The sequence below is a fragment of the Arvicola amphibius genome, chromosome 7, assembly GCF_903992535.2.
Source record: "Arvicola amphibius chromosome 7, mArvAmp1.2, whole genome shotgun sequence".
Taxonomy (NCBI): Eukaryota; Metazoa; Chordata; class Mammalia; order Rodentia; family Cricetidae; genus Arvicola; species Arvicola amphibius.
This window is the reverse complement of record NC_052053.1, coordinates 72,809,739-72,831,222: the sequence shown is the minus strand read 5'-3', so window position 1 is coordinate 72,831,222 and position 21,484 is coordinate 72,809,739. Positions and strand designations below refer to the sequence as shown.

Genomic DNA, 21,484 nt, shown 5'->3' with positions numbered 1-21,484 from the left:
GGTAGTAGCAGTGAGCTATGCGTCTAGAGTGTTCCCAACCTGAAAATTCAAAGTATAGCCATGAAATCCGAAGCTTTAGAGAATCAACTTGCTGCATTTTAGATTTTAGATAGTTCCCGTGCTCACTCGATAAAACACAAACCTGAAAAAGTTCAACTCTGGAAACACTCCATTTCAGATAAGGGGCACGCCACCTATGTGTGAATACACACTATCACTGCATGAGTATCTCCAGGCCATTCATGTGTTAATATCAGCTGTTCTGTATACATTAACATTCGTCCTCATGAGAACACCGTGGAGAACTGGGCCTGGAGTGGTCAGGTTACTTGCCAGAGTCCAGTAGTTAATGATGAAAATCAGGAATCCTGACGCGCATGCTCCTGTGCCCACCAGTGCTCTCTCTACCGTACCCTTTTCCCTCTACAACCCCAGGATCCCTGCTCCTGATAGGTAACATTCCACAGCAATGCTAAGATGTATATATGTGTGGCCCTGAGAATCTCTGCTCTTGACTGAGGCTTGCAGAGAAGCTACCTGCTCAGGCCTCTACAGTGCCTCACCACCATGGGCACAGTGTCCCGCTTTGTGGTCTGGCTACAATTAGGAGACAGTCACTCTACACTGGAAGAGACCTCCTCAGGGGCGCAGTGACAGCCCCGGGCTGGGTAAGCAGAGCCCAGGCCACCCAAGTAAGCAGGTGACCCATCAAGGGAGTTCCACTCTAAAATGGAAGTCTTAAGAACCTGAGGTGGGCTGGGGGTTCCTTCAGTCAGTAGAGTGTTTCCCCGGCACTCACAAAGCCCCAAGTTTGGTCCCCAGCATTGCATAAATCATATGTGACGACCACATCTGTAATCCAAGCACTTGGGAGGTGGAATCAAGAGGATCAGTTTAAAGTCATGCTTGGCTACATAACAAGTTCAAGGCCAGCCTAGGCTACTTAAGACCCTCTCGCAAAGGCAGATAAACCCCAACCCAAGGAATTAAAGTGTAGAGAAAGCTTGTTTTTTACAACGCTTCCTCTAACTCTATAAGAAAAATGATTTACTGATGTGAAAACTTTGAAGTCACTAAGATATAAATGTTTAAAAACTTTTAAAAAGATTGATTTTATGTATGAGTGCCTACATGATATATGTGCATCTTTGTGTAGCAGTGCCTACAGCGGCCAGAAGATGGTGTCAGATCCCCTGAAACTGGAGTTACAGGTGGTTGTGAACCACCATGTGGGTGCTGGGAACTGAATTCAGGTCCTGGCTCCTAACTGCTGAGCCATCTCTTCAGCTTCTTGTTACAAACTCGGTTTTAATGACTTCCCTGAATAAATTGTGCTGGATGTACCAGATCTGAAATTACTTTAAAACAGATAACTTGGGCTGGAGAGATAACTCAGTGGTTAAGAGCATTGCCTGCTCTTCCAAAGGTCCTGAGTTCAATCCCCAGCAACCACATGGTAGCTCACAACCATCTGTAATGAGGTCTGGTGTCCTCTTCTGGCCTGCAGACATATACACAGAATATTGTATATATAATAAATAAATAAATATTAAAAAACAGATAACATGTGGGTTTATTGTGTGTTCCATACCTAGTCCAACACAGTCTTCCTTGACAGAAGTGAGAGAAACATTCGGCGACGTGTTCGACTGTCAGCAACGGTCTGTGTGGGTCAGAGCAGGCTCTGTTGTCCCCCCCCCCCCCGTCTAATCTGCTTCCCCAGCTGTATTGGGGGGAAGCCATCAGACTCAAGTGCCGCCTGCCAAGCTGTCTCCCCGGCTGTGCTCTTGAGAGTCTTCACCTGCAGAAATGGAAGCAAACAAACCGTCACAGCGGAGCAGGACCCAAAAAGCCCAAGGGTTATCTCAAGGGGAAACCTCAACAAGGCTCAGAAGCAGAGACCCTCCTTAGAAGACGAGGCACTTTGGTTTTTATTTGTGTCCAAAGGCAGATATTGAGGCGCTTTTCTGGTAAAATACTCAATTGTGCCTTTTCCTGTACAAATTTGGTGACATGACTGAGAGTCCTGATTTAGACATTTTTGTTCAAGGCTCACCTGTCTGCCCCTCTGCCCACCTGTTGAGGGTGCAGTGGCGCTGTTTTCAATCATGAACTTTTAGACCATCATCAGCAAGCCAGTACTGTCTTACTCTGAGTGTGGATATATACTGTACAGATTTGGACCATGCAGGCTCCCGTATGATGCTGGCTGAGACCCCCTTACACAAATTTGTGTGTCCTCTCTAAAAGCAGCTGTCCACATGAACAACCCAGAGAGGTCATAGCAGATCTTTCTGTGTTAGTGTTCCGTGACTATACCACAGACTCAAGATAACGAACTTATGGGAAAGATGAGGTTTATCTGCCCCAGCATTCTGAAACTTCTGGTCCATGCTTGGTTGGCCTTGTGGCTTTGGGCCTGTGGTGAGGCCAGAGTGCGCAGTGGGGCAGAAACACTCACCTCGTGTCCAGGACACAAAAAAAAAGAGACTGGGGAAAGGAGTGGAGGAGATGGAGACCCCATAATTCCATAATCCTTTGCAGAGGCATGTGTCCAGAAACTTTAGAGCCCCTGCTAGGTCCCAACCCCAAAAGTTTGCAGCACTGCCATCTGCCCCCTGGGCCTGAGAGAAAACATCCTAACTATAATGGTGCTGGCGGCTTAGAGTCCACAGTGGTGGAGTGAAGGCACAGCAGTTGGTGGCTGGAGCAGCAGCTGAGAGCTCACATCTTGATCCACAAGAAAGAGAGCACACTGGGAATGACATTAAGCTTTTGAAACCTCAAACTCCACCCACAGTGATACTTCCAACATGATCACCCCACCTAATTCTTCCCAAACAGTTCTACCAAATAGGGACCGAGTATTCAAACCTCTGAGCCTGTAGGGGCCATTCTCATTCACACCACCACGGAGAAGGCAGTATGGGGGGAACACAGTCAGTGAGGAGGACAATTCTAAAAACTGAGGTGGGAGAGCGAGGAAGGTCTTGCGGAGCTCTGTGGAGTGGCCAGGAGCTGTGACTCTGACTCTGATGACCATGGTTGTTACATAAAGGCTCGCTTACCAGACAGATTTGACCACTCAATGCTTTGTCCTTCAAAGAGTAGAAGCACATTTCCCAGATTGGTGCTAATTTGGGAGTGATACTTGGGAGTGATACTGTGCACCTGAATCCCTGAGGGCTGTGTCTGAATCTCATGGAGCTGTCCTGTGGATGCTGACATCCTCACCTTGCTCTAGGTGCTCTCCATCAGCATAGCTAGGACTGTGTGGCCATGGTTTGTTGGGGGGATCTTTGAGATGCAAGGATTCAGATAGACCTCTGTTGGTTTCAAGAGGCAGAGTGACTACAGGCTTAGCAGACCAATGAGCAGTGTGGTCCTCCATCCACAGATTGCCTGTCAGCCAGCACTGTTGGAGAAAGGCCAAGTAAGCAGAGGGGATTCTGCGCTGTTGAGAGCTTGAAGTAAACAGTCTGATGTTACTCAAGTCCCTGAGGTTCTCTGATACCACTGAGCGAGCAAACACACTGGCTTGCATGTAGAAAAACAGAATGCACTTTAGACCTCAGTTAAACATGGCAAGCACGTGAAGAGAGAGATGCCAGTAGTGGAATAAAGATCGGAAATTCCATAAAGTAAACCGTCTCTTGTGATTCTGCCAACAAGCCTTTATCTCAGATCAGTAGATTATATCACACTCAAACAGCGTTCTGGTGTGTGTACAGATGCGATTGTCATGGGGAATATCTCACTCACCCGACACTTCTCTTTGGTCTAGATGACAGCGCATCCGCTGCCAGCAGCATGGAGGTATCAGACCGAATCGCCTCTCTGGAGCAACGAGTCCAGATGCAGGAGGATGACATCCAGTTGCTCAAGTCAGCGCTGGCTGACGTGGTTCGGAGGCTGAACATCACAGAGGAGCAACAAGCTGTGCTTAACAGAAAAGGACCTACCAAAGGTGGGCGTGGTGCAGGATCCACAGCAGGGTGGGCACAGTGCGGCATCCACAGCAGGATGGGCACATACAGCTTCCATAGTGAGGTGGACGTGGTGCAGGATCCACAGCGGGATGGGCATGGCCTAGCATCCACAGCAGGGTGGGCGTGGTGTGGCATCCACAGCAGGGTGGTCCTGGTCTAGCATCCACAGCAGGGTAGGTGCAGTGCAGCATCCATCGCAGGGTGGGTGTGGTGCAGATCCACAGCAGGGTGGGTGCATACAGCTTCCATAGTGAGGCAGATGTGGTGCAACAATCCACAGCAGGGTGGGCATGGTGCAGGATCCACAGAAGGGTGGGCACAGTGCGGCATCCACAGCAGGGTGGGTGTGGTGCAGCATCCACACCAGGGTGGGTGTGGTGCAGCATCCATAATGGGGGGGCTGGGGGGGAATGTGCAGTGTCCACAGCAAGGCAGGTGTGCAGGATCCACAGCAGGATGGGTGTGGTGTGACATCTACAGCGGAGTGGGCATGGTGTGCCATCCACAGAAGGGTAGACATGGTGTACCATCCACAGCAGGATGGGTGTGGGTGGGTGTGGCGCAGCATCCACAGAGAGGTGGGTGTGGTACATCAACAGAGGAGTGGGCGTGATACAACATCCACATCAGCATTAAAGCACAGGTGTTTTACTCCAAAACTGACCCAAAATCAAAATGTCCTTAGCCCTGCTCCATTGAACTAATCTCACAAAGTGTAACAGTGTTTGTTGGTATGTTGTTGGCGATTTGTCCAGCGTGATGCTGAAGTTCACATTTGTAGATGATCCTTAAATACTCTTTGAGTCAAGGACAGGACCGTCCCGATGGTCTGAGAATAGTTAGGGTTGCCTGGATAGAGGGAGCTGACCTAGAGTGCATCAGTCCCTGCTGGGGGTTCCATCCAGAAACCTTGAGGGTCTGTCTCATCTCCTCGTGCATCCTCAGCTTACTCTGAAACACAATAAACCACTCATGTGTACATGGCAGCCCCTTGGCCAGTCTGGGTGGAGATGTGAGAGACCCCTTTAGAAAACCGAGTCCAGAAGGCATGTAGCTGGCCTGTCTGCTCAGCTTCTTTCAGGGTGTGCCTTTGGCAGCTTTTGAGACTCTTCTGCTACCTATGGGGACGCAACCTGTAACAGAGGTCTGTATCAGTGGGTTTCTGGCCAATTCAAGCCATTACTTTATGCCCCTCCCAGGATATGGCATACAAAAGCAGCACTTAATGTTAAGTTGCTTTGTAGTGACCATGCCTTCAAATTTCAGAATCAAAAGATGTCATAAAGCCCCTTACCACAGGCATGTGTAGATGGGTTTGTCTTTGGGCCATCAGCTCACAGAAAACAACACAGAGGGTTATTAATTATGAAAGCTGGGCCTTCACTTAGGCTTGTCCCACTAGCTCTTACTCTTAAATTAACCCATTTCTATTCACCTTTGTGTTGCCATGTGACTCATGCTTTTACCTCTCCTCCTGCTGGTCTTGCTCCCTCTGCGTCCGGCTGGCGACTCCACCTTTCTTCTTCCCCAAGACCTCTTTGTCCCCAGAAGTGCTGCCTAACCTCTCCCTGCCTAGCTAATGGCCACTCAGCCTTTCATTAAACCAAACAGTGACACATCTTCCCAGAGTGTAGAGGAATACTCTGCAACAGGCATGTGTACCAGTGTCCTGATGTTTACATCTGATTACAGTGCCTCACCTTTTGCCAGAGTTGATTTTCTGTGTGGCTGCCCCTTCCAGGCTGCTGAGTTTCCTCTGGTTAAAACACTGAGGTTGTAGTGTGTTAACGTCCCTTTAAAAGTGCCTCTCTTGGCTGGGTATGGTGATACTCATTTCTACTCTCAGCGTCCAGGAAGCAGAGGTAGGGGGATCTCTGTGAATTCCAAGACAGTCAGGACTACATAAAGAGACAACTATCTCAAAAAACAAAACAAAGCAAAACAAAATGAAAACAAGCCAACAATCAAAAAAGGCTTTCTTAAACCATAGAGGTAGCTCAGTCAATAAAGTGCTTGCCACGCACACATGAAGACCAGAGAGTGGTCCCCACTGGATGAGGTGACCTGAGTTTATAGGGAAGCAGCAGGAGATGGGTCCCTAGGTCTCACTGGCTGGCCTAGCCTACTGGGCAAGCCTTAGAGCAGTGAGAGATCTTGTGTCAAAAAACAAGGTTCCCTCTCTCTCTCTCTCTCTCTCTCTCTCTCTCTCTCTCTCTCTCTCTCTCTCTCTCTCTCTCTCTCTCTCTCTCTCTCTCTCTCTCTCTTCTTGTTGACTCCAGGCTTGGATTGCCACTAGAGTTGGGAGAGCACTGTCTAACACTGGATCTTCTTGGTCTCTCTCAAGCTGTGTCTTCTCTAGTCCTCGGCTGCATTCCCACCCCTTGGCAAGGCCCTGTTCTTTGTCTTTCGTGGTGCTGAAGGGCCAGATCCACCTCAGAGGCACATGCTACCCTCAGCTCTGTATTCTGAATAATCCTTTCCAGTGATCTTTGCTCCTAAGTTGCAAAGCAGTTGGGGTATTTCAGACCAGAAACTCGGTCATTTGAGATATTCCGTGGCCTACTCATCTGCCCACAAATAGACCTGATGACGACTGTGTCTCAACAGCCTTAAATGAAGCGTTGGTTTTCTAAAATTCCTGATTTTTGAAGAGTAGGGGAAATAATAGACAGGGTTTGCCTAGGGATTTTATTTTACTTGATGATGAATGATATTTGATCGTTTACAAAGCCTACAAGAAATGACGTTTTCATGGTTATCTAATGCCCCAGTGTGCATGGCTTTCACTAGTGGAAGTGCATCGTCAGTTTGAAAGCTGGGAAGACACAGTGAGAAGCAAGAGGAAGTCAAGAAATAGGGAGACATGTATTGTGAGGGGTGGAGTGGCCCCTACACTATGTCAATTTGGGGGTGAAGCTACTAGGTGTCTGAAGCTCTGGGGGCTGAATCTCACAGAGCTGTGATGTGGGGTCCTGGACTATAGGAGAATAGAGAAGGAGCACTAGCATACACACACACACACACACACACACACACACACACACACACACACACGTTCCTCTCTCCCTATCCTTGACTGTGGCTGTGGTGTGACCAGCTGCTTCAGATTCCTGCCTCAATGCCCCTGCTGTGGTTGAATGATAGCCCGGAACTGTGAGCTAAAATAATTCCCTTCTCCAATTTTTGCTTTTTGTTGCTTTTTGTTGGGGTGTTTTAATCACATCATTAGAATTGAAGCCAGGATGTCAGCCACCTCATCTCCTGTGTGCTGTGCCCTGTGCTAGGGACTTTCACTTCCTGTTCCTAACCCTCCAAGCGTTGAATCCGTGGATATGGAAGCCTCTGTATCAGGTTCCCTCTATGTGTCGGCCTGGTGGCAGGTGTAACCTCTCAGAAGCCAACTGTTGATGGAGTAGGCTGCTCAGTGGGCAGCCGGCAGCATGCGGCAGCGTGAGGCACTCTTAGCGTGATGACAGCTGGCTCTGATCTTCCGGGTCTTTCCCCGCCAGCCTCTGCTGGAGTTACCTCACTTACAAGCTCCCTCTGCCTCCACCTCCCTCTAGGATTGGGATATAGGAAAGGAAAGGTAAGGATCAGAATATTCCTGCCTTTGTCTGATTCCCTGAGGAACTCTAAGAGAGCCTAGCACTGTCCCTGCACCCTGTAGTGGCTGTGTCCTCAGGGGCCTCTGCTTTCTTTCCCCCCAGGCTCTGGTAACTGCTCCCTCCCTCAGCCCTTCAGGGAGGACTCCAGTGGTGACAATGTGTTTCTATTACCTCTAGGGGCACAGCATTTAGCCTGGACTCGGGGCCTGGGTGTAGAGTCCATTCTATTAAAGCACACTGATAGAACGTGGGTCTGTGTGTCTAGCCGCCCCCTCCTCTAGGAAGTGAGTAGCTCACCTGAAGCCACAATGTCAACCAAATACTGCCTTTTAAAAAATCTGCTGGTTCCTTGTATTAGTCGGGGTTCTGTAATGGAATGGAACTGATGGAATGAATAGATTTATGGGGAATTGATTAAAGTGGCTTACACGCTGTGGTCCACGTAGTCCAAAATGGCAGTCTACCAACAGAAAGTCCAAAGAATCCGGGAGTTGGTTGGTCCACAAGGCTGGATATCTTAGTATATTCTGGAATCCCAAAAGAAGTAGGCTCCAATGCCAGTGAAGGAGTGGACTTGTCAGAGCGAGCAGACAAAGAGAACAAGCTTTCTTCTTCCACGTCCTTATATAGGCTGCCAGCAGAAGGCATGGCCTGAATTAAAGGTACGTCTTTCCACCTTAAATCATCTAGATTAAAAGTGGGTGTTCCCTCAACCAGGCATGGTGGTGCACACCTTTAATCCCAGCACTCTGGAGGCAGAGGCTGGTGGATCTCTGGGTTCGAGTCCAATCTGTCCTACAGAGTGAATTCCAGGACAGCCAGGGATACACAGAAAAATCTTGTCTTGAAATAAAATCAAAGCAAGAACAGCAACAAAATTAGTGGGTCTTCTCAGTTCAAATAATTTGGTTTAAAAAAAATCCCTCACAGGTGTACCTCACTGCTTGGGTTGTAGTTAATTTCAGATGTCAGGCTGACAGCCAAGAATAGCCATCACACACTTGACGGGAATCCCAGAGAAGGGTGTGACAGAATGGTTAAAGATAAGAGGATACTCAGGGTTGACAGTGCCATAGCCAGCTGTTCTTGGTATGGTCCCCAGAGCTATAGAACATTGCCTGAGATGAGGGGGCGGGGTGATAGATTTCAGACACCCCCCCTTCTTCCTGATTTAAAACATTGGAGCAAGCACGCCCTCCAGATGCTCACACTTGAAGCAGCTTAGGTAACATTTTATCCACAATCAGGAAGTAGAGAGCAATGGATACGGGCCACTACTGAGCCGAGTTTCTCTGGTGTTACACAGTACCAGCCAGGGAATGGTGCCATCCACAGTGGTCAGATCTTCCCTTTTAAGGAACATAACCAAGATAGCCCCCCCCCCCCCACAGCATGCCCAGAACCAGCGAGTCTAGGTCCCGTCAGGTTCACAGTTGACACTAACAGTCACAACGCAGGCATTTAATTTCTTTTCATCTGCTGTTGAATGGACCAGCTTGTTTGTCTGTTTACCTATGGAAGGCCATCTTGGTTCCTTCTAGCTTTTGACAATTGTGATTAAGGCTGCTATAAACATTTACATGCAGGTCTGTGGAGACAGAAGTTTTCAGACAATTAGATAAATACTTGGTGTCAGAATGATTACTAGATCATATGGTAAGGTTATATTTAGCTTTTATAAGAAACTGCCAAACTGTATTCCAAAGTAGCTGTGCCATTTTTCACTCCCCTCATCAATGAATGTGGGTTCCTGTGGCTCCCGTCCTAGCCAGCAACTGTTGTTTTGTTTTGGTTTTGGGACCTCAGCCATTCTGATAGATGTATACAGCTATTTCATTATTGTTTTAATTTGCATTCCCTAATGCGTTCCCTAATGTTAACTATCTTTGCATATGTTCATTTGGCACCTGAAGGTAGTTAGTGTGGTGTCTTTTCTCATCTTTTGTCCATTTCTTTTAAATTGGGCCTTTTGTTTTTTTTTAATGTTGAATTTTTTAGAGTTCTTATTATACTCCGTACAAGTCCTTTATCAGACACGCAATTTAAAAATATTTTTTCCAACCTATAATTTGTGTTTCCATCCTTTTTAAATTTCTTTGGCAAACTTGTAAAGTTCTTAATGAGGTCTGCTTTGTCAATTTCTCCCATGAGTCAGGCTTTTGATGTTTGTATTGTTTAGTTTAATTATTTTTAAAACTTTTTGTGTAAGAGTTTTTGTGTAGAAGTACCACATGTATGCCTGGTGTCCAAGGAGATCAGAAGAAGGTATTGAATCCCCTGGAATCAAGTTATGGATGGTTGTGAGCTACCATGTGTATGTGGGGAATCGAACCCAGGTCTTCTGCAAGAGCAACAAGTGCTCTTATTTTCTGAGCCATCTCCCCAGGCCCTGTGATCGTTAGTTTTAACTGTCAGCTCACCATAACTTAGAATTACCTGAGAAGAGTGTCTCAGTCGAGATACTGCCTAGGTCAGTTTGGCCCATGGCTGTGTCTTGATTTGTAATTGATGAAGGAAGACCTGGTCCATGTGGGCATCACCATCTCCTGGGCAGGGCATCCTGAACAGTACGAGAGGGTAAAGCGGAGAGAGGGCACAGAAGCCAGTGTGGATCTATTCTTTCCTCCCTGCCCTTCACTGTGGATGTGCCATGACTAGCTCCTCGAGTCCGACCTTGACTTCCTCGGAGTGATGGACTGTAGCCCGGAACTGGGAACCAAATAAACCCTTTCTTCCTCTCTGTTGCCTTTGTCAGAGTATTTGTGTTGTTGTTTTGTTTTTGTTTTTTGAGACAGGGTTTCTCTGTAGTTTTGGAGCCTGTCCTGGAACTAGCTCTTGTAGACCAGGTTGGCCTCGAACTCAGAGATCTGCCTGCCTCTGCCTCCTGAGAGCTGGGATTAAAGGTGTGGGCCACCACCGCCCGATAACAGTATTGTTTCTTAAACAGCAGCTGCAACATCACTAGGTTAGGGATATAGCTTGGTTGGTCGAGTTCTTATGTAGTGTACAGGAATCCCTGGGTTTGATCCCCATCTCAGCTGGACACAGTGGTGTACATCTGTAATCTAAGTGCTTGGGAGGCAGGAAGACTAGGAAGTGGAGGGGAGCAGGACAAGGAGAAGAAAAGGGAAGGAAGAGGAGGAGAAGGAACGGGGGAGGAGCAGCAGAAGGACAAGTGGGAGAATTAGGAGTAGGAGGAAGATCAGTGGAGGAGGAGCAGCAAGAGGAGTGGGAGGAAGATCAGGGGAGGAGGGGCAGAAGGAAAAGGAGTGGGAGGAGCAGCAGGCGGAAGAGCAGCAGGAGGAGATCACTTAGTCCTTCAAACCTTGCTTCTATAGATATTTGGTTTTGTGCTTCCCGTTACTTGTGAGTTTGTCTGTGTAGGGTGAGAGGATGCTGTTTGGGATCACTGTTAGATCGCCATTGCTGAAAACGTACATGACTTGCCTTTGTACTTGTGCCATTGCTGTTAGATTTTAGAATTGAAATCATCTTCTGTGCAGCTTGGGCTCCATGCAGCTCGGGTTCTGTGCAATTTGTATTCTGTACAGCTCTGGTTCTGTACAGCTCAGGTTCTGTGCAGCTCTGGTTCTGTACAGCTTAAGTTCCAGTTCCGTGCCGCTCGGGTTCTGTGCAACTTGTATTCTGTACAGCCCAGATTCTGTGCAATTGCAGTTTTTTGCATCTCAGGCCTGCGTAGCTCAGGTTCTGTGCAGCTCTGGTTCTTAGCATCTCTGGTTCTATGCAGCTCTGATTCTGTACAGCTCGGGTTCTGTGCAGCTTAGGTTCTGTGCAGCTTGGGTTCTGTACAACCTGAGTTCTGTACAACCTAGGTTCTGTGCTGCTTGGGTTCTGTGCAAGTCTGGCTTTGTACAGCTTGGGTTCTGTGCAACTATGGTTCTTTGCATCTCTATTCTGGGTGCTGTTTGGGTTCTGTGAAGTGTTACTGCTGCTATGGTGAAGATTCTGACTTTATCCTATGCTTCTCTTGCAGCAAGACCACTGGGGCAGACCCTGCCATTAAGAACCACCGTCAACAATGGCACCGTGTTACCAAAGAAACCCAGTGCTTCTCTCCCATCCCCCTCGGGGTCAAGGAAAGAAATGGTTGTACCGGTAACCAAAAGGTAGGCTACGTGAAGGACCCCTGACTTCTCAAAGCAGTTCCTTGGGGGTTTAGAAGGAGCACGCTTTTCTCATAAGATGCTTGTGGTCTCATCTGAGCTGAGGCTGTGATGTAGTAACTCAGTGTTTCTCTGCTTTAGAGTTAAGGTATTGCCTGTGAAATCTCAGTGAAACAGTAGCAAGATGTTTGTATTTTTACTTATGGTTTTTTATAAAAATAACTGGACAGCTGGAGCTCCAACCCACATCCTTACATGCAACATAGCAAAAATTCAGATTGCCATAGCAACCTTTAACTTTTATTGGTGAGATTTGGGTAAACTCAAACCTTTAAATTATACCTAATGCTAAGATTCTGGAAGTCCGTGTTATCTTCAGATAGATCACAGTTCACTTTCAACTTTGGTGACTTTCTGACTGTTGCATTTCAATGCTGCATCTTATAATCAGCATTAATTCTTAGACTGCAGAAAATTACATTTGGGGGCTGGAGAGATAGATAGCTCAGTGGAGCATTCCAGAGGTCCTGAGTTTGATTTCTAACAGCTGCATGGTGGCTCACAACCATCTACAGTGCGATTTGATGCCCTCTTCTGATATAAAGGTGTACATGCAGATGGAGCACTCATACAGAAAATGAATAATCTTTAAAACAAAGAAAATTAAACGCTCATTCATTTTATCGTATAGCTAGCTTAGAAGAATTCCTCTGAAACCCTACCTCACAGGCATGTCACAAGAATGTAGTAGAGGGCTAGGGAAATGGTGCCCAGGCTAAAACATTTTCCATGCAGACAGCAAGAATGAAGACCAGAGTTCAGATCCCCAGAACCCACTAGTGAGCTCTGGGTCTAACTGAGAGACCCTGCCTCAATAAATAAAGTAGAGAGCAATCAAGGAAGACTCCTGACTTCAACCTCATGGCTTCACATGAATGTGCACACACATATCAACACATATGTACATACATACACACAGAATACAGCAGAACCTATGGAGTTCACTGAAGTGCTAGTGGCCTTAGGGACACTGAGACTCTGGGTGTGGATACTGAAGAGCTTGGAGGACACCTTGGGCTACATCTGCTGCCTCTGTGACTTAGAATGGAACCTGGCCACCAACCTCACTTGCCATTCCCTCTAGTTTGCTCTTGAGGTCCCGCCCAAGAAGATGGCCACGAACCCCAGCCATACCATCTGGGCCCAGGGCATTTCTTCATGAGATGATGCTTCATCTCAGCAGAGGCTGGGTGCCTATGTCCCACTCACCACACTCAAAAAGCTTGCCATTATATGGCGGGTGCCCCTGTGGACCTGTGTACACTTTATTCTGACCATGGTAACTGCTCCGTGGGACACTGCTGACTCTCCCCCACCCATCAGGTGAGATGCAGAGGAGACTCAACAAGACACATGGAACATTTTATCTCTATCCCAGCTTGGTTTCCTGTTGCTGTGATAAAATGCCCTCGTGAGACAACTGAGGAAGAAGGATTGGTTTTAGCTCACAGTTCCCGGTTATGGCCTATCACTTTTGGGAAGACAAGGCAGGACGTAAATCAGCTAGTCACACCCACAGTCAGGAGCAGAGAGGGAATGAGTGCATGCGTGCCTGCCAGGGCCCACCCCATGAAATGGTACTGCTCACACTTAAACAGGGCCTTCCAATCTCAGTAAACACGGTTCAGATAATCTCGCATGGGCACACCTACAGACCAACACAGCCCAGGCACACCTGCAGACCAGCACGGCCCAGGCACACCTGCAGACCAGCACGACCCAGGCACACCTGCAGACCAACACGGCCCAGGTACACCTGCAGACCAGCACAACCCAGGCACACCTGCAGACCAGCACAACCCAGGCACACCTGCAGACCAGCACGGCCCAGGCACACCTGCAGACCAGCACAACCCAGGCACACCTGCAGACCAGCACGACTCAGGCACACCTGCAGACCAGCACGACTCAGGCACACCAGCAGACCAACATGGCCCAGGTACACCTGCAGACCAGCACAACCCAGGCACACCTGCAGATCAGCAAGAACCAGGTACACCTGCAGACCAGCACAACCCAGGCACACCTGCAGACCAGCACAGTTTAGGCACCCCTTCCCCTGGCACGCGCACACTCTTCTTTATTTTGGTTTTGTTATGTCAGGTTGTCAATTAAAAGTGACCATTATGATCACTGAGAGCTCCATGGAAGAAGAGGGTGCCGGTGGGGCCCATGGACAGTGCTCAACTTTTGGGGGGCTCTGCTTTTATTAGGGCTAATGTTGTCATCTGGCTGGCCATCACAGAGTATTGCTAGAGACTTCAGAGAAAGTAAGAACAAAGAGGACAACTTCCTGATGTCCCTGGTGCTGACGGTTCTTTCCTGGGTGGCAGTTGGGGAGTGTACTGAGGTTTGGGGCAGTGAGGTGAGGAATGAGTGAGTCATTCAGATGGGAGGAGAAGCTGTAAGTAGGCCAAAGGTGATGAGGTGCAGCCAGTTTCAGATCAGTTCTGTCCGGCCCGGAAGGGATGCACATCTGCGGCTGTGTTAAAGTTATGATGTCATCTTTGAAATCTGCATAGGATTGGACAGAAAGTTCTGCCCGTCACCAAGCAGGCTCTCCTTGCATTTCTTCCTGGAGAGTTTCGTGCATTCATATTTTTAAAAAAATGATTTTCAAGAGAATCGGTTTTGCAGTGCTTTTTTAAAACTCTGAAGTGCTACACTTAGCCACAGTTTATATCTTTGGACTCTTGCTTGGATCATCCATTTTCAGAACTAATACAAAATGACTTTTGGAGTCTGACAGTGGCAGGAAGCACTCGGACTCACTAGATGGAAGACCAACAAAATTGACTTTTTTTTTCCTGGAAGTTTCAGAGCTTTATGTCTTTTTTAAAAGTTACAATCAAAAAAACACCTAGCATTAAATTTGCCTGCTTACCCATTTCTGGGTGTAGTTCATCAGGGTAGGAATATTTGTATATTGTTGTTTAGCAGATGATCAGAGCCTTTCAACTCACAAAATGTAATCTCTCCATTCATTAAACAATAATTCTGCTCTCTGTCCCCATGGCCCCTGGCACCGCCCCCTTCCCTCTGAGTCCATGGTTTTAACTACAATAATAATAATAATAATAATAATAATAATAATAATAATAAATAATGTATGTGTCTGTGTGTATGGATGTCTGTGTATGTTTGTGTGTGCATGTGTGTGTTTGTGTGTGTGCATGTGTGTATGTGTCTGTGTATGTTTGTGTGTTTGTGTGTATGTGTGTACGTTGTGTATGTGTCTGTGTGTGCGCGTGTGTGTCTGTGTGTATGTCTGTGTGTGTGCATGTGTATATGTGTCTGTGTATGTTTGTGTGTGTTTGTGTATGTGTGTACATGTTGCGTATGTGTCTGTGTGTATGTTTGTGTGTATGCATGTGTGTATGTATCTGTGTATGTTTGTGTGTGTCTGTGTGTGCATGTGTGTGTTTGTGTGTGCATGTGTGTGTATGTGTGGTGTGTGTCATGTGTGTGTACTATCACACACTGCCACAGTGTCCATATAAAGGTCAGATGACAACTTGTAGGACTGTTTCTCACCTACCATGTTGACCCTGGGGTAGCATCCAGTCATGAGCTTGGTGGTAAGTGCCTTTACCCACAGAGCATCTTGCTGGCCCACTTTGGGCTATTTTCCATGCTTATATGAGTGGAGCTACATATTTGCCCTTTTGTGACTAGTTTCTTTTGCTTAGTGTAGTGTTCTCAGGGTCATGTCTGCTGTAGTGTATCACAAATTACATTTTCAAGGCTGAGTGATAGTCTGTCAACTCTATATAGATAGGGTTCATTTTGTTATCTGCCATTCAGTAAGAGACAGGGAATTGCTCCCACATTTCCGCTACTATAACAGTGCTGCCATCAGCACAGCTGGGCACGGCTGTCCCTGTGTCATGGCATTCGGTCCTTTGGAAAGTGTGTCCACAGAGGGATTGATGGGCCACGTAGGAATTCTTTTTTTTTTTTTTTTGGTTTTTCGAGGCAGGGTTTCTCTGCAGCTTTAGAGCCTATCCTGGAGCTAGCTCTTGTAGACCAGGCTGGTCTCAAACTCACAGAGATCCGCCTGCCTCTGCCTCCCAAGTGCTGAGATTAAAGGCATGCGCCACCACCGCCCGGCCACGTAAGAATTCTTAGTTAAGCTTTTGGGAAATCTTCAGACAATTTTTCATAAGAATTAGATCATTTGCCATTCCTGCCAATAGTGCACCAGAGTTTGAATTTTCCCAACTGTCAGCACTTGTTAGTTTCTCTTCTTTTTACTTGTTTGTTTTGGTTATATTTGGGAACGTGTCTCCATCTGTAGCCAAGGCTAGCTCTAAACTGATGACCTTCCTGCCCTGACCTCCTAGATGAGATTATAGGCATGAACCTTGTAGAACAAGAAACCTGGATTCCTTCTTTTGGATGCTGTCATTTCAATGGGTATTGAGTGGTCTCTCAATGTAGTTTTGAATTCTATTTCTACCCCACCCCCCATCTATGCAGCTCTGGCTCACTATGTAGACCAGGCTGACCTCGAACTGACACTGAGATTCTCCTGACTCTACCTCCTTAGTGCTGGGATTAAATGTGTGAGTAACTACAGTTGATCTTACAATTTTTTAATTATATTATTTTATATTTTATTTATTATATTCTTATTATTTATTTGTGTGAGTGTGCCTGAGTACCTGTTAGTGTATGTCATAGGAAAACTCAGAGAAGTTGGTTTTTCCTTCCATCATGTAGGTCCCCAGGATGGAACTCTAGCCGTCAGGCTTGGAGGCAGATACCTCTCTCTACCCACTGGGCCATCTTGTTGGCCCTTGCACCTTAGATCATTTTCCCATATGATTATAGACCATTTATACATCTCCTTCAAAGAAATCTATCCAGCACCTTTACACATGTGCTTATCTTGTCGTATTTGTGCTTCTTGAGATAATATCGTGCTATACAGCCCAGGTGATCTGATACTTGTGATTCTCCTGCCTCAGCTCCTCCCTGTATTTGAATTGCATTATGGTGTTGTCATGGAGCTGTAGACCTTCCTTACATGTTGAATACTCACCACTTAGGTGTGTGACTTGCAGGTGTGTTCTACCAGTTCCCTGGATTGCTCTTCTGTTTTGTTGATCCTTTGCTTTGACATCAAGAGGTGTTCAGGACATGCAGATTGTGGCCCAATGAGCAGAATGTATTTGCTTTTGGTGTCAGCTCAAGAAACCATTACTGAATCCCACACTCCAAGTCTTCTCCCCTGTATTGTCTTTTAGGGGTACTTGGGTTTTAGGTGTTAATTGTAGGTCATTAGTCACTTCTGTGTTAATTTTTAGACATCCTATAAGGCAAAGCTCCACCCTCATTCTCCTTATGTGTGTATTTCCAGTTTCCCAGCATTCATTTGTTAGAGAGACTGTCCTTTGTCTACTGGGTAGTTGTGCTGTCTTTATTAGCAATCTTTTGTCCATTTGTGCAAGGGTTTATTTCTGGACTCACTATTCCGAACCACTGGTCTCTAAAACTGTCTTCGTTGCTAGTGTTTGCTGTCTTCATCACTGTGGTTTTAAAATCAGGAAATGTGAGGCCTTCATCTTTATTTCCTCCCTCACCCCCACCTTTTGTGTCCCCCCCTTGAGAGATTTGGTGATGGGATTGGGATTTGAGATTTTGAGTGAGTGTTAGGTTGCATTATCGATTTCTGCAAAGCTCGTGGTCCTAGTTCCCTTCTCCGTTGCTGTAATGAGCACCATGAAGAAGCTTGGGAGAGAAAATGTTTGTTTGGCTTCCAGTCACAGGGCATCATCAAAGGAAGCCAGGGCAGAGGTTTAAGGCAGGAACCTGGAGGCAGGAACTGAGGCAGAGGCCTTAGAGGAGTGCTGTTCTTGCTCAGCCTGCTTTCTTATACAGTCCAGGACTGTATAACAGAGAAGGCTGTTTTGCTCACAGGTACCCATGCACTCCACAGAGCTGGGGTTCAGACAAAGGAAACCTCAGATGCCATTCAGGTACCAAGTGAGTGCCATTGGCAAGCAAAGTCAACCTGGAGCAGGAAGCAGGGAATAGTGGGGAGTGGAACCTGCCCAAGGGGGCACCGCCCATGATGGGCTGGGCCCTCCCACATCAATCATTAATCAAGAAAATGCCCACTGGCCTGTCTGATGTGTGTCAAGTTGACAAAAACTAACTAGCACAATTGCCTTTGCGGTTTTACGAAGGACTGCACTGAATCCAGAGATTGCTGTGGGTAATCTGGCCTCTGAGTCTTCTGATCTTCAAGCATGGTCTTTCAGCTTATTTGCATCTTATTGTTTTCTTTTAGCAAAACTGTATGGTTTCATAGTGCACCTGTTGCTTACCTTCTGAGAAAACTTGTCCTAACTAACTTGTTATTTTTAATGTTGTAATAAGTAGAAATCTTTTCTTCAATTCTTTTCAGATCATATGGAAATACATCTGACTTTTGTGTGTTGATTTTTTTTTAGTCTTGAAATTTCCCTGAGATTGTTTTGCCGCATCCTACATAGCACCAGGGATTGACTGGACTGGGGCAGTGAGGGAATGAATAAGGGACAGACATAGATATACAGAAGACATACATACACACATACATACATACACAGAAGACATACATACACACATACATACATACACAGAAGACATACATACACACACACATACATACATACATACATACATACATACACAGAAGACATACATACATACATTCATACACAAAAGAGTTGGGATTGGCTGGTCTGGGCTCTTGGATAAAGACACCTCAGCATTGTGGAAGCTTAGGTGTTATTATAGACAATTGATCGGGGAGGTAGGATTATTACACAGATACAACTGGAGAAGGAAGTGGGATATGTACAGAAAATCAAGGAGGTGGAGTTATGATGTACAGCTGAGCAGGGAGGCATGTTTAGCTAATCTTGGTGGGGCAGTCTGTAAGAATCTGGAGGAGAGAGCCACTGTGGACATTTTCCGCACACACTGTTAGAATCTGCACTTGGACGGGAGGAAGGCTCTGTCCCTGTCATGGGGCTGAGACACTGAGGTTCCTGACGTGGCCGTGGCCAGGACAAACAATACACATTCAACCCAGCACTTCTCTCTCCCTACGTAGTTTTTGTGTGTGTGGTTTTTAAAAAGTTTTGTGCTTCATTTTGCATATTAGCATTTGTTGTCTACAGAGGTGTGTGTTTCCTTTCCACTGTGGATGGTTCACTTTTCCTGTCTAACTGCTGTGGCACGCATTCCTAGTACTATGCTGGATGCTAGAGGCACCCGTGAGCCTTGCTACTCTCCTTCCATCTTGGAGAGAATTTTTTCAGCCTTCCATCCTTGTGTACATTAGCTGTGGTTTCCTGTATGACTTCCGCTGTGTGGGAAGTAGTCAGTTTCTGTTCCTAGTTCTTTTGAGTGTCTTTATCACGAAAGGGTTTTTGAACACTTCTTTCTTTTTAAATTTTTTTTATTATATTTTATTTATTATCGTTTCCTGGCATGTGTGTATGCCACAGCATGTATGCAGGAGTTAGTGGGCAGCTTCCAGGAGTTGCTTTCCTCCTACCACATGGGTCCCAAGCTTGGTCAAACTCAATTTTCAGGCTTGAATGGCAAATGTCTTTACCTACTGAACCTTACTGGCCCTCAAAGGCTTTTTCTGCATCAGCTGAGATGGTTATGTGATGTTTGCTCTTCATCTGTTACTGCAATTGTTTGATTCGGATCTGTCGAGATATCTTTTCATTCAAATTATAAATCCCTGTTGGTTCTGTACAATCTCCCCCCGCCCATTTTTTTTCTAGACAAGGTTTTCTCTGCATAGCCCTGGCTGTCCTGGAACTCACTCTGTAGACCAGGCTGGCCTCAAACTCAGAGATCTGCCTGCCTCTGCCTCTCAAGTTCTGGGATTAAAGGCAGATCCTTTAAATAGATTTTCATCAAGGATATTGGCCTTCTTGTAGTGTCTCTGTCTGGTTTTGGTATCAAAGTGGTACTTGTCACACAGAAGGAAGTCAGAACTATTTTCCCCTTCAGTTCTGAAGAGGAGGTTTGATGCTAATTATTCTTTCCGTGTTTGATAGAATTCTCCAGTGAAGCCAATTGGTCTGGGACTTTCTTTCTTTGGGAGGTGTTTTTATTGCTGCGCAGACTCCTTGTTAATTAGGGGCTTGTTCATATTTTAATTTCTTCATGATTAATTGCTAGTAGGTTACCTACTAAGACTGTATCCACTTCCTTTGGGCTATCTAATTCGCCAGCGTGCAGTTATTCATAGCAGTCACTTATAATTCTTTATATTCCTGGGTGACGTCAGTGGTAATGGTAATGGTAATTCTTTCAGTTCACCTGTTAAGTATTTAAACTCCTCTTTCTGTGCCTCTTTTAGTTTCTCTGAAAGTATTTGGATTCTGCTTATCTTTTTATAAAACCAGCTCCTGGGATTGCTGCTTTTCCTTCCCATGGCTTTCCTGTTTTATGTCCACGTCTCTTGTGCTGATCTTTATTATTGGTTCCTTTTGTCTGTCAGCCCTCTGTTTTGTTTTTTTCTGATTTGCCAAGATGTGAAGTGAGGTGGTAGCTCGGTCTTTACCTCATTTCAGCCTAGTACGAAGGGCTCTGGGGTAGTGAGGGCTATCAACAGTATTATCGGAAGAGGGAGAGAAGGAGAAAAAAAGCATGACTCATAGCTACATAGCTACAATGCTGTGTGTATGCACACAAGTGTAAGGTGCAAGTGTATGAGAGTATGTGTGCTTAAACATGCCCTCTCTAGCTCTGTAGACTTTCCTTTTCTTTCTTTCCAATCTTCTCCCTCCCCCCCCCCCCCATTTGTAGCATTGACACTTTTTGTGGTACTGGGAATCAAACCCAGGATCTTATGCATGGTAGGCAATCACTACCAGTGAGCTACGCCCCCAGCTAGCCTTCTTTTTCAATTTACAAAGCAATCCATTCAATTCACCTGCTCCTCTGTTCTCAGCGTGGAGCTTCGGACTGGATGTGTGTGGTTTGCTAGACTCAGCGCTGAGAACGAGGAGGAGTGTGGTTATCCCGGCTGCTGTGGGCTTCCGGGGTATGCATCCCCTTTGCTGGGGAAGCTGGACGCAGCCACTTCTAGCTGTGATGTGGTGAAGTGGCTCCCATTAGAAAAGGTTCTGACAGCAGAAAGAAGCCAGCCAGCCTTCCTGAACGTGGAGGTTAAAGCAGGGTGGAGGCCGGGCTCCACAAACACATTTACAATCACGAAGAATGCTGTTGTAATCTCGACTCCAAATGAACCAAGCTGAGACATCTGGGGGGCATGCATGGTGTGTGTTTGTTTTCAGCAGAAGGCTCTGGGACTGTTAGCCTGGTGCTCGAGAACAAAATCCCCTTTGGAAGCAGTCCAGCCCCAGCGGTCGGTCGTGCATTGTGTTGCCAATTAAAACTTAGTCTGGGACTGGGCTCCCTTGTTTGGGAATCCTTGGGAAGAGGTTTTCTTTCTATTTTGTCAGAGGAAAAGGGGAAGAAAATCCAGGGAAGATATTGTAGGTCACACCTTGCTCTGTAGACTACTGAGGCCATCAGTTTCCCTGTGCACAAGAAAAAGACAATCGCTCTTTGTCTTGGGGGCTTGGGGAGTAGGGAGCTAACAGAGAAGAACAGTTGGGGTGTGAGCGTGAGCAGAGATCAGAAGAACAAATCTGGTACAGGCATCATTTCAAAAGTGCTCTGTGCC

General features: G+C 46.4%; 1 protein-coding gene across 3 annotated transcripts in view; it reads left to right on the top strand.

Moving 5' to 3' along the window:
• The window catches only part of Eml1 (EMAP like 1), a 159,010-nt gene that overhangs the window by 86,138 nt on the left and 51,388 nt on the right, over nucleotides 1-21,484 (top strand). For all 3 annotated transcript variants that reach the window (XM_038337119.1, XM_038337118.1, XM_038337117.1), the window contains exons 2-3: nucleotides 3,785-3,967; nucleotides 11,589-11,721. In XM_038337119.1, coding sequence (XP_038193047.1) covers nucleotides 3,811-3,967; nucleotides 11,589-11,721 — 290 coding nt within the window. In that variant the 5' untranslated portion in view covers nucleotides 3,785-3,810. The remainder of the gene's footprint in view (nucleotides 1-3,784; nucleotides 3,968-11,588; nucleotides 11,722-21,484) is intronic.